The sequence below is a fragment of the Gekko japonicus genome, unplaced genomic scaffold (genome assembly GCF_001447785.1).
Source record: "Gekko japonicus isolate JY-2015 unplaced genomic scaffold, Gekko_japonicus_V1.1 scaffold1169, whole genome shotgun sequence".
Lineage (NCBI taxonomy): Eukaryota > Metazoa > Chordata > Lepidosauria > Squamata > Gekkonidae > Gekko > Gekko japonicus.
The window spans coordinates 420,211-436,261 of NW_015164707.1; the positions used below are offsets into that span (position 1 = coordinate 420,211).

The 16,051-nt window shown below is 44.5% G+C and overlaps 1 protein-coding gene across 1 annotated transcript; it reads right to left on the reverse strand.

Annotated features, from left to right (window-relative positions):
- Window positions 1–14,729: 14,729 nt before the first annotated feature.
- On the reverse strand, window positions 14,730–15,698 carry LOC107108964 (olfactory receptor 10Q1-like). Its single transcript, XM_015409524.1, has one exon. The coding sequence runs from the start codon at window positions 15,696–15,698 to the stop codon at window positions 14,730–14,732; it is 969 nt and encodes a 322-aa protein (XP_015265010.1).
- Window positions 15,699–16,051: the final 353 nt, after the last annotated feature.

The window sequence follows — 16,051 nt, forward strand, 5'->3', positions numbered from 1 at the left end:
CATTCAGGAACAGTAATACTTTTATTGCAGAGCTATAGATGCAGTAACATAAGCACTGTTAAGAATGGCGGCGGCCCCATGGGCATAATAGGATATAGGGTATTCGTATGCACACCCCCCATAGCACTGGCCAATTAGGCACCCTCCCCCACGCGGGATAAAGCTTGGAGCTAAAGGTAGCTAAAGCTGAGAACCGACACTCTTCACCCAGCCCACGACGCACTGGCCCTCCCTCCTCTCGGAGCCGCAGCCCTTGTAGTGGCTCCCTCTGTGCGGCCCCGGAGTAAGCATCCACGTCTCCTGGGTGTCCACCTTAAACTTGCCCCATCAAGAGCCACAGAGTGTCGTGGTCACCTGCGGCCTCATTCCCCCCACTGGCCCCAGTGGGAAGACGTCCGACTCATCAGCCACATCCTGGGGTAGGGTGCTCAGCACCATAGTGGGGGAGGCTGTAGTTGTCGGCACAGTCTCCTCGGTTGTCACCAGGACCGTTGCTTCCTCATCTTCGCTCATCTCGGTTAGGAGAAATACGGATCAAGGGGAAGTTGATTCCTGACAATCTGTCAGGGTTTGATAGATCACGCCACACAGCACTTCATAAGAAGTATTCTGTTTATTGGTAGTTCATAACTATGACACACACCCTCCACGCCAGCCATAGACAATAGCAGGCAGAAGCCCCCACCCCTTGGCATCTCCCCACCCCCACTCCTCTTTCCTCTCCCCCTCCTTCCCTCCCTCCCCCACCACCGCTGAAGGCAGACGGGGCTGGCAGAGCGCAGAACCAGTGCAGGAGCCGGGTAAGTGGCCAGTTTCCCTGGGATGGGGACTGGGGGGGTCCTCCAATGGTTGAAGGTGGGGGGAAGCCACATCTGGAGTGTCTCAGCCGAGGAGAGGGGGAAGTCCTAAGTTTCCTACCTCCACCCCATTCACTTTGCTGGGTTGGTGTAGAGAAATCCCCCCTGGCTCCCGGACAGAGAGGAGGGTTCCCTCCCAGAGCAGTGTTTGGGGGGATTCGAGACCCCGCTCCAATCCCCGTGTTGGAAAGAAAGGGGGGAAATGGGTCCTCTTCGTAGCCTTCAGTTGGTGGGGATGGTTCACTCCCCTGGTGGTGGTCTCTTGACCCAGGTGCCTTTCTGTCCATCCTTGAGCACTGCCGGCCCTAAAAGGAGTCTCCCGAGGAGACCCTCTTCCATTGTCCAGGGGGACTCAGTCATTGGAGTGGATTTCAGACAACCCCAAGAGGGATCCAAGCCGCTTGCTCCTTGGTTGCGTACTCTATGAAGCATGCTCGATCTTGGGGGCGACTCGATGAAATCTACTGGCAGAGATCAGTGGCAAGCAGAAGGGATGGGGGGCACAGCTTATTCGCCGAGTGCAGATTTATTTGACATGTAGGACTCCCTGCCACAAGATTGCGCCCATTGGCTGATGGCTTCCAAAGGGGCAAACGCCTGGAGGCAAATGGGGCTGCCCTCCACTCTTTTTCCAGGATGGTTTCATGGAACCTCCACAGTCAGAAACAGTGTACCTTTGAGTGCAGCAGATCTTGAGACAAACCTCAGGTGGGGATGGTTGCCTCTGGGTCCGATTCGGGAGGCTCCAGGAGGCATCTGATGGTGGACGTGGTTAGGAATGGGACTCCGGATTAGTGGGCCTGATCCTGATCCAGCAGGGTTCGCTTTTATAGTCTGTAGTCTGTAGCCCTTTATGGGGTTCTAGAGGCGCAACGTGCCACTTGGTCCATGGGAAGGGTGTGGGGGGGGGAGTCAAAACACGCTTCTGTGCATGCTTCCTTGGATACACCACCAGCAGCAGCAGGTGTCCTGGCTGGTGGGCACTGTGGGCCTCGGCCAACCTTCGCTGTGGCACTGTGCCTTCAAGAAGCTGGGGCGATGGTGCACGTGCCCACAGAGAGGGCTCTGAGTGCCCCCTCTGGCATGCATGCCATAGGTTCGCCACCACTGCCCTAGGCAGTGCCAGCGGCTTGCTGCATGGCGTGGCCGCTGGTGAGCTGAGGGCAGCCACAAATCCACAGTGTTGTGATGATGGACCCCCCTGTCCTGTCTGGCTCTCAGGTGCCCTTTGCTCTCTGTGTGTGCAGTGAGACAGCTAAGGGTGCCTGTTGGGCAGATGGATCTCGCACCCCTTCCCCCTGTCAGATGCCTGAGACTTCTAATGGGAGCCAGTCCCTTTAAATGGTGCTGCTGCTGACAATGAGCAAGGCTCCTCTGTCACACCCCTCTCTTCCCCCTGCCTGAGGCAGATGCTTGGCTCGGCCCCCTGGTTACATGACCCCTGATTGGTCCTGCTTGCCCTATCATTCCACCCACACCTAGCAACAACACTCCCATGGAAGACGGTGACACAGTTGCTATGGATGCTACCATGGTAGCACTAAGGTAAGAAACAAAGCACCCTGTTTTTACAGCCAGCCGCTGTGTAACTTTTCCCCTTGAGGAGACGACTAGCAGCCCTGCAGTTGTGCTGCAGCTGGCCACTGCAGTGTAGGTGCAGCACAGGATTGCTGTTCCCATCTCTCTCCCAACAACCATCAGTAAAAACCCAGTCTTATCTTTCCTACATTCATTCAGCTGAAACTTACATTTAGAAATAACAAAATGGCCTCTTTTTGTCTCCGAAAGTTCATATACTTCTATGCTCAGTGCTTTTACAAATTTGAGTTGGTCTTTCCTCATATGAGTATCTTGCAATGCAATGATATTATCATTCTTCTTATTTATCTCTTTAGAAACAAGCTTTCTCTTCAGGGGATTATTCAACCCATTGACGTTACAAGATATTAAATGTAGTCATTATTATTTCCCCTATTACTCCCAGACGTACACCAATCAAAGGAAATTTTATTATCATCATTTAAAAAACAAAATAATACATTAAAAAAGGGAGGGGAGACTGAGTCTCTACTCAAACTTATCAGATAAGCCTATCCTGCATGGACCCTTGAACTCTCAATACAGCTATTTAATTCATTTGAATCCAAAGGTAACTCTGTTAGAAAGGCTGCTTCATGAAGGTTTACTCGATAAATGTTTCCAGCATTCTTAGCTTCATAAATTGCGATCACATCCTTTAATTAAAAGTTTCCAATTCCTGTGGATTAATTTACTTCAAAACCCCTCAGGCTCCTCTCTAGTTCTTACAACTCTCCACTTCTCTTCTTCCTGGGTCATTAATTTAATGAAATTCCCCATCTGTACCTGATGTCTTGTGAGTGAAGCTCATTGCTTAAAATTTTTGATTCACACCTCCTTAGTAGCAATGAACTTGGCAGGCCTACAAGGAATTATATCTCTAGATTTTCATTTGTTATCCTGCCCTGGTTTTTTACCGCTTTCAGCAGCTGATTCTTCAAATAAACACTTTGAAAGATAACTCCCCCCCCCCAGACTGCAGCCCCTTCTGTGTTTTGGCATGTTGTGCCACTTCAGAAGATCGCACTATCAGTGGGATCTGTTCAGACTTCCCCTCCTGAGTTCCATCTATTATGGGTTGGTTTTGTGTGTGTGTTTTTGCACATGCATTGAAGAGTTTGAGTGTTCGCTCTGCCTTCTTTACATGAGATTAACCCCATTTTCTCTTGTGTAAAGCACAGTAGCAGGAGCACAGAAGATAATTTATTTTCACTATAGGCTTTGGTATCACAGAGCAAACAAATGCTCCCCTGGTAAGTTGGGGAATGGGTGGACCCCTCCACCTTTTCTCCCTTTCTCACAATACAAGAACTCATGGGCACTCAATGAATTTGATGAGCAGTAGGTTTAGAACAGATAAAAGGAAGTACTTCTTCACCGAAAGAGTAATTAACATGTGGAATTCACTGCCAGAGGAAGTGGTGGCAGCTACAAGCATGGACGGCTTCAAAAGGGGACTGGATAAACATATGGAGCAGAGGCCCATATTAGCCACAAAGTATAGGTGGAACCCCCCTCATGGATCACTGCCTTGTCGTGGCGAGGGGGCTTGTGTAGTTCAATGAAGCTGTGGGCTATGCCGTGAAGGGCCACCCAAGATGGACAGGCCACAGCAGAGAACTCAGACCAAGAGTGATCCCCCTGGAGAAGGAAATGGCAACCCACTCCAGTATCTTTGCCAAGAAAACCCCATGGACAGTATCAAAAGGCTAAAAGATATGATGCCGGAAGATGAGCCCCTCAGGTCGGAAGGTTTCCAATATGCTACTGGGGAAGAGCAGAGGGCAAGTACAAGTAACCCCAGAAAGAGTGAAGCGGCTGGGCCAAAGCCGAAAGGATGCTCAGTTGTGGATGTGTCTGATGGTGAAAGGAAAGTCCGATGCTGCAAAGAACAATACTGCATAGGAACCTGGAATGTAAGATCTATGAATCAAGGTAAGCTTGATGTGGTCAAAAATGAGATGGCAAGACTGAACATCGATATCCTAGGAATCAGTGAACTAAAGTGGACAGGAATGGGCGAATTTAACTCAGAAGACCATTATATCTACTACTGTGGCCAGGAATCTCGTAGAAAAAATGGTGTGGCCTTTATAGTCAACAAGAGAGTGCAAAAGGCAGTACTGGGATACAATCTCAAAAATGACAGAATGATTTCTGTCCGATTCCAAGGCAAACCATTCAACATCACAGTAATCCAAGTCTATGCCCCAACCACTGATGCAGAAGAGGCTGAAGTGGACCGGTTCTATGAAGACCTACAACACCTCCTAGAACTAACACCAAAAAATGATGTCCTCATCATCATAGGGGACTGGAATGCTAAAGTAGGAAGTCAAAAGGTAACTGGAATAACAGACAAGTTTGGCCTTGGAAAGCAAAATGAAGCAGGGCAAAGGTTAACAGAGTTTTGTCAAGAGAACACACTGGTCATAGCGAACACCCTTTTCCAACAACCTAAGAGGCGACTCTACACATGGACATCACCAGATGGGCAACACCGAAATCAGATTGACTATATAATTTGCAGTCAAAGATGGAGAAGCTCTATCCAGTCAGTAAAAACAAGACCTGGAGCTGACTGTGGTTCAGATCATGAGCTACTCATTGCAAAATTCAGACTTAAACTGAAGAAAATTGGGAAAACCACGAGGCCATTCAGGTTTGACCTAGATCGCATCCCTGATGAATATACAGTAGAGGTGAAGAATAGATTCAAGGGTCTGGATTTGATAGATAGAGTGCCTGAAGAACTATGGACAGAGGTTCGTGACATCGTACAGGAGGCAGCAATCACCACCATACCAAAGAAAAAGAAATGCAAGAAAGCAAAATGGCTTTCTGATGAGGCTTTACAAATAGCAGAGGAAAGAAGGAAAGCGAAAGGCAAAGGCGAAAAGGAAAGATTTACCCAACTGAACGCAGATTTCCAGAGAACAGCAAGGAGAGATAAGGAGGCCTTCCTGAATGAACAGTGCAAAGTAATAGAAGAAAACAATAGAATGGGAAGGACTAGAGATCTCTTCAAGAAAATTGGAGAAATCAAGGGAGCGTTCCATGCAAAGCTGGCCATGATAAAGGACAAAAACGGTAGGGACCTAACAGAAGCAGAAGAGATTAGGAAAAGATGGCAAGAATACACAGAAGAACTATACAAGAAAGACCTCAATGTCCTTGACAAACACGACGGTATAATCACTGACCTTGAGCCAGACATCCTGGAATGTGAAGTTAAATGGGCCTTAGAAAGCATTACTAACAACAAAGCTAGTGGAGGTGATGGTATTCCAGCTGAGCTATTCAAAGTCTTAGAAGATGATGCTGTTAAAGTTCTGCACTCCATTTGCCAGCAAATTTGGAAAACGCAACAGTGGCCACAGGATTGGAAAAGATCAGTATACATTCCAATCCCAAAGAAGGGCAATGCCAAGGAATGTTCAAACTATCGCACAATTGCACTCATATCACACGCTAGCAAGGTCATGCTCAAGATCCTACAAGCTAGGCTTCAACAGTACGTGGATAGAGAACTACCAGAAGTACAAGCTGGGTTTCGAAGAGGTAGAGGAACGAGAGATCATATTGCCAACATTCGCTGGATTATGGAGAAAGCAAGAGAGTACCAGAAAAATATCTACTTCTGCTTCATTGACTATGCTAAAGCCTTTGACTGTGTGGATCACAACAAACTATGGCAGGTCCTTAAAGAGATGGGAGTACCAGACCACCTCACATGTCTCTTGAGAAACCTGTATAAGGGCCAAGAAGCGACAGTTAGAACCGGATACGGAACAACTGATTGGTTCAGCATAGGAAAAGGAGTACGACAAGGATGTATACTGTCACCTTGCTTATTTAATATATATGCAGAGTACATCATGCGAAATGCTGGCCTGGATGAATCACAAGCGGGAATTAAGATTGCTGGGGAAAAGATCAACAACCTCAGATATGCAGATGATACCACTCTAATGGCTGAAAGTGAAGAGGATCTAAAGAGCCTCTTGCTCAGAGTAAAAGAGGAGAGCGCAAAAGTGGGCTTGAAGCTCAACATCAAAAAAACTAAGATCATGGCATCCGGCCCCATCACTCCTTGGCAAATAGAAGGGGAAGTCGTGGAAGTAGTGACAGACTTCACGTTCCTGGGATCCCAGATCACCGCAGACTGTGACTGCAGCCATGAAATTAAAAGACGCCTGCTCCTTGGGAGGAAAGCGATGGCGAACCTAAACAGCATGATAAAAAGTAGAGACATCACCCTGCCAACAAAAGTCCGCATGGTCAAAGCAATGGTATTCCCAGTAGTCATGTATGGCTGCGAGAGCTGGACTATAAGGAAGGCCGAGCGCCGAAGAATAGATTCTTTTGAACTATGGTGCTGGAGAAGACTCTTGAGAGTCCCTTGGACTGCAAGAAGAACAAATCAGTCAATCCTCAAAGAAATCAACCCTGACTGTTCCCTGGAAGGCCAGATAATGAAACTGAAGCTCAAATACTTTGGCCACCAAATGAGAAGGGAGCACTCACTGGAGAAGACCCTGATGCTGGGAAAGATTGAAGGTCAAAGAAGACGGGGACGGCAAAGGATGAGATGGTTAGACAGTGTCATCGATGCAACGAACATGAAATTGAGCAAACTTCAGAGGACAGCTTAAGACAGGAGGGCCTGGCGGGATCTGGTCCATGGGGTCGCGAAGAGTCGGACTCGACTGTGCGACTGAACAACAACATAGGTGGAACACTATGTCTGGGGCAGTGATGCTCTGTATTAGTCTTGGGGTGCAATAATGGGAGGGCTTCTGGAGTTCTGGCACCACTGGTGGACCTCCTGATGATACCTGGGTTTTGGGAACTATGTGACAGAGTGTTGGACTGGATGGAAAAAACTGGGAAGGTATGAGAGAGTGCTGGGATGTTTACGAGATTGTGTGAACACAAGAAAAAAACACATTTATATCGCGTAATGCAAGTGGTAAGGTAATGTGAAAGATCCCTTGTCATCATCATCATCATCATCAAGTTTATTGTATTAGCCATTGGCCATAACAAAGCATAAATACAAACACAATCCATATACATCACATTAAGTTATCCCTTCACTAACTTGCGCTGAATCCTAACCTTAATCTTATCTTTTTTGCCGCCAAAGCAAACAGGGACATTCTGCTGGTAACATATACGTCCATATCAGTGAGCAAAACAACAACCAACTCCTGTTTTGAGAATCCATTGTGCAAAGGTAAAATAGGGTATATAAATCTCTGCCTAAGTGATTCGTGCCATGAACATCTCAGTAAATAGTGCTCAATATCATCCACTTCACCCAAACCACATTGGCAGATTCTTAAGGCAAGAGGTAAACCCATAAAACGACCAACACAGACCATTGAAGGAATGGCATGGAATCTGAGGGCTGTAAAATGCCCTTCTTAGGTCAAGATTGGTTAATTTCTCTAAATAGCCAGTCCTACAGTGATCTCTTTTAAAGATCTTAAACAGAGGGGCCGTTCGGCAACTTGCCGCTGCATGAAGTTTCAAAAGGCCATTCTTATGAAATACCCATTCCTTCAATTTGGACTTTTGTCTCTATCATGATTTTTAAAGTTTGGATAAATGGGTGCCTTCCTATATGCATGTTCAATTACTTTCATTAAAATCTGATCCCAGTGTTGAGGCAAAGATCTCCCAAGAAATGCTACTCAATTTTCTCCTCCAGCTTTCTTTCAGTCCTCTATTTTTCAAATTATGCTGTTTTCTTTTACATTTTAATACCTCTTTCTTATATTCTGCATTTTGAATCTGTTCCGTGTTTTCTTCCAATGGTTTTTAAAATCTGCTTATTTTCCTCTTGCACCTGTTTTATCACACCCTGCCCCACCTTTTGCATTTCCTATATAGATTCCAAAATCTTTGTATGCTGAGATAAATCTTAATTTCCTCTAAGTTAGTCAAATGTTTTTGTCTAAAGCAAGTCAATCTATTTTTCAGTTCTGATGTTGTGTTATCTCATTTTAGGCTTATCTTCAACTACAGCAAACTGATGCCCTTAATGGTGCTATTATATTTTGTTGTAAGCCACCCTGAGCAAGTGTCTGAAGAAAAGTCATATAAATTTTCTTTTTTTTATTGGTTACTAGCCTGCTACCCGTGCTTCACTACTGTATTTAAATTCCGTAAATCCAGTTATAATATTTGTTATGTATGCGGACTGCCACTAGGGGTCCGCGGCAAAGACAGGAGCTTGGCTCCCCTGGACAATAGGAACATAGGATCCTAGTTCCCCCCAGCCCCAACCAATAGCCACTTTGGCGGGAAATTCAAACCCTCCAATGGACTAGGGCTGTGCTGGATGGGTGTGTATATAGTTGGCCTTGCAGGGCCGTTTTAGTTAGTCTTGTGTTAAGTAAATAAACGTGTGCAAACTCATGTCGTCGTCTGAGTCCTCCATGCGGCGAACCCGGTACTTTTCAATACTGATGATGTGAAATTTGAAATGTGACATTTGTTGTAGGAATTCTAACAGAGACAATTGTAGTATAAAAAATGAAGCGAGACATATGTACTTCCCCCCCCCCCTCTACTGAAGGGCCTCTCCCTAGACTGCTAGGATCACCAGGCTGCTTGATGAGCTCACTCTTGAGAAGGCCACATAGAACTGTTCATTTAAGAAACAGTTGTCTGTTAAATCAACTCCTGCTACCTTCCACAGAAGTGATGGCCTCTCTACTTGTGTTCCTGGATTGTTTTCTTCATATGGAGACTGTGTTGTTCTGAGCACCTCAGGGTGATCTTGCTGGTACTTGGCCTGTGCAGCTCAGTGCACTGCAGGAGTACTATGTGCAAATGTCTTTGCCGCATTCCTAAGTTGCCTCCTCCTTGTAGCGTTACCAGGAGCTTTCTTGGGGGTAGTAAGAGGTGAAAGGTGTGAGGGAGTGGTGATGTGGTGGACATTTCTTCAGGTTCATGAGGGAGGCATGCATCAAAATGGCTCCTTTGTTGTTGTTCTTCAGTCGCACAGTTGAGTCCGACTCTTCGCAACCCCATGGACCAGATCACGCCAGGCCTTCCTGTCTTCCGCCACCCTCTGAAGTTTGCTCAATTTCATGTTCGTTGCATTGATGACACTGTCTAATCATCTCATCCTTTGCTGTCCCCATCTTCTTTGACCTTCAATCTTTCCCAGCATCAGGGTCTTCTCCAGTGAGCGCTCCCTTCTCGTTTGGTGGCCAAAGTACTTGAGCTTCAGTTTCATTATCTGGCCTTCCAGGGAACAGTCAGGGTTGATTTCTTTTAGGATTGACTGATTTGATCTTCTTGCAGTCCAAGGGACTCTCAAGAGTCTTCTCCAGCACCATAGTTCAAAAGAATATATTCTTTGGCGCTTGGCCTTCCTTATAGTCCAATTCAGCAGTTTGGCCTGGGCGTTGATTTTACAGTGAGGGGACTTTCTTTTATATATATAGATTTCTTATCTTATTACATATTCTTCAGTATTAATGTCAGTCCAGCTCTTTATACTTTTTTCAGATATTTAATTTTTAAAACATTGAGGTTTTTAAATTTAATGTCTATTGTTGCTTATTTTAGGAGTATTTCAGGTCTTCTTCTATGTTGGTACCAGTCCAGCTCTTTCTTTTATGTATCTTTGAGCTTTATTCTTGGTCTCCTGTTCTGCCATATGAATTGTATCTTCATCGCCACATGGTCTTTAAGGTATTTTTGCTTTTGAAACATTGAAGTTGTAAGGAAGGCAGATTCAATCTCGTAGATTTCTTCTAATTTTTCTGTATCCATGTATTTTGTTGTTCGGATCTTTGTTATTCTTAAATCTTGAACATTCTATTCAAAAATATTTTGAAATTTTAATATGTAGACTGTTTTGTCAGGCTCCATTTTTATAAAGGTTTCTTCTTTAAAGTCTTGGGGTTTTTTTACTGGTTCCAATTAAAAGTCTGTTTCTTCAAGTTTCTTTTCTTGTCTCTGACCTTCTTCCATTTGCAATTCCATTTTCTGGAGAAGTGTGTTCATTTTTTCTTGTATAGGATTCATAACTGCTTCTAACGCCACTGCCACAGCTGAGGTCACTGTCTCTTGAATTAAGGCCTGTAAATCTACTAAATTAATACCTAAAGGTAGCATCACAGGAACCTTTAATGTCTACAACAACTATCTTAAGATATTTTAAACAAACAATCTCACTGAGATTGTTTTTCCATACAAAGATCTAAGCACGGTCAGTTTCACAAAGTTTACAAAACTGTTACTAATGTTATCACTGCACTATTATTATAGTCATAATAATCAACATAAGCTTTCCCTTCAGCGACAAATCTTATCTGTTGTTTACAGAACAGTCAGTAGAAGCAGAGACAATACATTACATTACCAAATTTGTCTATGTTACAGGGAAGTGATGCATTGAAAGTGAAAGTCAATTTTAATTAGTATTTCAACCTTATTTTCTTCTTTCTTGCTTAATTTGTAATCCAGATCATAATTGTAATCTTATAGTTCCAAATAGTTACTTTGTTGTTGTTGTTCAGTCGCACAGTCGAGTCCAACTCTTCGCGACCCCATGGACTAGATCCCGCCAGGCTCTCCTGTCTTCCGCTATCCTCTGAAGTTTGCTCAGTTTCATGTTTGTTGCATCGATGACACTGTCCAACCATCTCATCCTTTGCCGTCCCCGTCTTCTTTGACCTTCAATCTTTCCCAGCATCAGGGTCTTCTCCAGTGAGTGCTCCCTTCTCATTTGGTGGCCAAAGTATTTGAGCTTCAGTTTCATTATCTGGCCTTCCAGGGAACAGTCAGGGTTGATTTCTTTGAGGATTGACTGATTTGTTCTTCTTGCAGTCCAAGGGACTCTCAAGAGTCTCCTCCAGCACCATAGTTCAAAAGAATCTATTCTTCGGCGCTCGGCCTTCCTTATAGTCCAACTCTCACAGCCATACATGACTACTGGGAATACCATTGCTTTGACCATGCGGACTTTTGTTGGCAGGGTGATGTCTCTACTTTTTATCATGCTGTTTAGGTTCGCCATCACTTTCCTCCCAAGGAAATCTTTTAATTTCATGGCTGCTGTCACAGTCTGCGGTGATCTGGGATCCCAGGAACGTGAAGTCTGTCACTACTTCCACGACTTCCCCTTCTATTTGCCAAGGAGTGATGGGGCCGGATGCCATGATCTTAGTTTTTTTGATGTTGAGCTTCAAGCCCACTTTTGCGCTCTCCTCTTTTACCCTGAGCAAGAGGCTCTTGAGGTCCTCTTCACTTTCTGCCATCAGAGTGGTATCGTCTGCATATCTGAGGTTGTTGATCTTTTCCCCAGCAATCTTAATTCCCGCTTGTGATTCATCCAGGCCAGCATTTCGCATGATGTACTCTGCATATATATTAAATAAGCAAGGTGACAGTATACATCCTTGTCGTACTCCTTTTCCTATGCTAAACCAATCAGTTGTTCCATATCCGGTTCTAACTGTCGCTTCTTGGCCCTTATACAGGTTTCTCAAGAGACATGTGAGGTGGTCTGGTACTCCCATCTCTTTAAGGACCTGCCATAGTTTGTTGTGATCCACACAGTCAAAAGCTTTAGCATAGTCAATGAAGCAGAAGTAGATATTTTTCTGGTACTCTCTTGCTTTCTCCATAATCCAGCGAATGTTGGCAATTTGATCTCTAGTTCCTCTACCTCTTCGAAACCCAGCTTGTACTTCTGGTAGTTCTCTATCCACGTACTGTTGAAGCCTAGCTTGTAGGATCTTGAGCATGACCTTGCTAGCGTGTGATATGAGTGCAATTGTGCGATAGTTTGAACATTCCTTGGCATTGCCCTTCTTTGGGATTGGAATGTATACTGATCTTTTCCAATCCTGTGGCCACTGTTGCGTTTTCCAAATTTGCTGGCAAATGGAGTGCAGAACTTTAACAGCATCATCTTCTAAGACTTTGAATAGCTCAGCTGGAATACCATCACCTCCACTAGCTTTGTTGTTAGTAATGCTTTCTAAGGCCCATTTAACTTCACATTCCAGGATGTCTGGCTCGAGGTCAGTGATTATACCGTCGTGGTTGTCAAGGACATCGAGGTCTTTCTTGTATAGTTCTTCTGTGTATTCTTGCCATCTTTTCCTAATCTCTTCTGCTTCTGTTAGGTCCCTACCGTTTTTGTCCTTTATCATGGCCAGCTTTGCATGGAACGCTCCCTTGATTTCTCCAATTTTCTTGAAGAGATCTCTAGTCCTTCCCATTCTATTGTTTTCTTCTATTACTTTGCACTGTTCATTCAGGAAGGCCTCCTTATCTCTCCTTGCTGTTCTCTGGAAATCTGCGTTCAGTTGGGTAAATCTTTCCTTTTCGCCTTTGCCTTTCGCTTTCCTTCTTTCCTCTGCTATTTGTAAAGCCTCATCAGAAAGCCACTTTGCTTTCTTACATTTCTTTTTCTTTGGGATGGTGGTGATTGCTGCCTCCTGTACGATGTCACGAACCTCTGTCCATAGTTCTTCAGGCACTCTATCTATCAAATCCAGACCCTTGAATCTATTCTTCACCTCTACTGTATATTCATCAGGGATGTGATCTAGGTCAAACCTGAATGGCCTCATGGTTTTCCCGATTTTCTTCAGTTTAAGTCTGAATTTTGCAATGAGTAGCTCATGATCTGAACCACAGTCAGCTCCAGGTCTTGTTTTTACTGACTGGATAGAGCTTCTCCATCTTTGACTGCAAATTATATAGTCAATCTGATTTCGGTGTTGCCCATCTGGTGATGTCCATGTGTAGAGTCGCCTCTTAGGTTGTTGGAAAAGGGTGTTCGCTATGACCAGTGTGTTCTCTTGACAAAACTCTGTTAACCTTTGCCCTGCTTCATTTTGCTTTCCAAGGCCAAACTTGTCTGTTATTCCAGTTACCTTTTGACTTCCTACTTTAGCATTCCAGTCCCCTATGATGATGAGGACATCATTTTTTGGTGTTAGTTCTAGGAGGTGTTGTAGGTCTTCATAGAACCGGTCCACTTCAGCCTCTTCTGCATCAGTGGTTGGGGCATACACTTGAATTACTGTGATGTTGAATGGTTTGCCTTGGAATCGGACAGAAATCATTCTGTCATTTTTGAGATTGTATCCCAGTACTGCCTTTTGCACTCTCTTGTTGACTATAAAGGCCACACCATTTTTTCTACGAGATTCCTGGCCACAGTAGTAGATATAATGGTCTTCTGAGTTAAATTCGCCCATTCCTGTCCACTTTAGTTCACTGATTCCTAAGATATCGATGTTCAGTCTTGCCATCTCATTTTTGACCACGTCAAGCTTACCTTGATTCATAGATCTTACATTCCAGGTTCCTATGCAGTATTGTTCTTTGCAGCATCGGACTTTCCTTTCACCATCAGACACATCCACAACTGAGCGTCCTTTCGGCTTTGGCCCAGCCGCTTCACTCTTTCTGGGGTTACTTGTACTTGTCCTCTGCTCTTCCTCAGTAGCATATTGGACACCTTCCGACCTGAGGGGCTCATCTTCCGGCGTCATATCTTTTAGCCTTTTGATACTGTCCATGGGGTTTTCTTGGCAAAAATACTGGAGTGGGTTGCCATTTCCTTCTCCAGGTGGATCACGCTTGGTCTGAGTTCTCTGCTGTGGCCTGTCCGTCTTGGGTGGCCCTTCACGGCATAGCCCACAGCTTCATTGAACTACGCAAGCCCCCTCGCCACGACAAGGCAGTGATCCATGAGTTACTTATAATTCCATTAATGGGAAACTTTAGTAAAAAACAATCTTCTTTTAATTTCAGTGAGAGGAAAACTTCAGCAAAATAAATTGTAATCCAATAAAAGGGAGATTTTAAGTATATTTGTAATCCACAGTATGTTATTTAGTTAATACAGTTAGCTGCTGCTTCTTTCACCCAAATTTTTATTTAGAAAGTTATTTTCTTATTCTCCTTCTAGTCGCTTCAGTAGAGGGGGGGGGGATCCCTCTACCCTCCCTTCCCTTAACTTTTAAAGTGTAGAATTTAAAGGGCTCGGCTGATAGAAGAGTTTCTGATCTTAGTACATTTAAAGCTTACTCATGGTGTTGGTTATCTTGATGTATTGAATGGGGTCTGCTGTCCCCCCCACCTTTGTCCGGCAATCGCAGCTACACACCCATTGCTGCAATGGATGCTCTCGCACAGGTTTTGCGTTGGGACGATCAAACTTCATATAAATTTTCTAAAGAATAAATTACACACACTAATCAGACATCCACCATCGATTTGGAGCCTGAGTTTTAAAGAATGTGGGAATCAGACTTCATTTGGCTGGGACGCAGCAGTCCTCCTCATGGCTTTCTTCAGGGCCTGCTTGACATCCTTGTTCCTCAGGCTGTAGATGAGTGGGTTCAGCAATGGAGTAATGAAAGTGTATATGAGAGCAAGTTGCCGGTCCTCTTCTTCTGAAGAGCTTGACTTTGGACGCAAGTAAACAAGACTGCAACAGCCGTACTGCAGGATAACCACTGTCAAGTGGGAGGAACAGGTGGAGAAGGCCTGATGCCGACCAAATGTAGAACGGATCCGCAGGAGGGCAGCCACAATGTAGATGTAGGAAATGCTTATCAGAAGGAAGGGGACAGCAAGCACCATGATACCAACACTGTATAACACATTCTGATGGATATGAGTGTCAGCACATGCCAATCGCAGCACAGGAGGCACGTCACACAGGAAATGGTTGATTTGAGGCTGGTGACCACAAAATGGCAAGGTGAAAATCATAAGAGTAAGTTCCAGGCACAGTACAAAGGAAAGCACTAGACAGCCAACAACCAACCTTGCACACATCTTCCAAGTCATGATCAGGATGTAGCGAAGTGGGTGACAGATGGCCACATAACGGTCATATGCCATAACAGCCAACATGAAGCAATCAGTGCTGCCTAGTGTTGTAAAGAAGAACATCTGGAGGGCACAATTTATAATGGGGATTGTTCTGTGGACATCTAAAACACTGGCCAGCATTTGAGGCACTACCACAGTGGTGTAACAGATCTCTAAAAAAGAGAGATTGCCTAAGAAGAAATACATGGGAGTGTGAAGGGACTGGTCAGAGCAGATTACCCAGATGATAGACACATTACCAAGGATAATTGTGAAATAGAGCAGAAGGAAGAATGTGAATAGAAGATGTTGTATCTCAGGAATGGAAGAGAATGCCTGGAAGATGAATTCAGAGGCAATGGATTGGTTGGTCTGGTTGGTGTGTGACAGATGCATCTCACTGACACTATTAAAAAGAAACAATGAGTTAATCTTTGATATGTTATTCAAGTTTGCCTTCCTGTGCAAATTCTAGGTATGTATACTCAGTTATGGAATCTAACTTGTCATCTTTAGACTTCTCCATCCAATTTAGATGTAACCTCCTCAAGTCATTGTGGTGTTGTTTTCACCCACCCACCCCCATTGTTTTTAAGCAGAAAACTGAAAGAACAAGACTATAAAACCTCACCTAAGGTTGTCTTATTTTTCCCCTCACTGCCCTGATACTCATTTCCACAAGAGTTCCCCAACATACAAATTTCCTTCTTCTGGAATTGCTCACTATTGGTTTTCAGTTTACAAAAGTT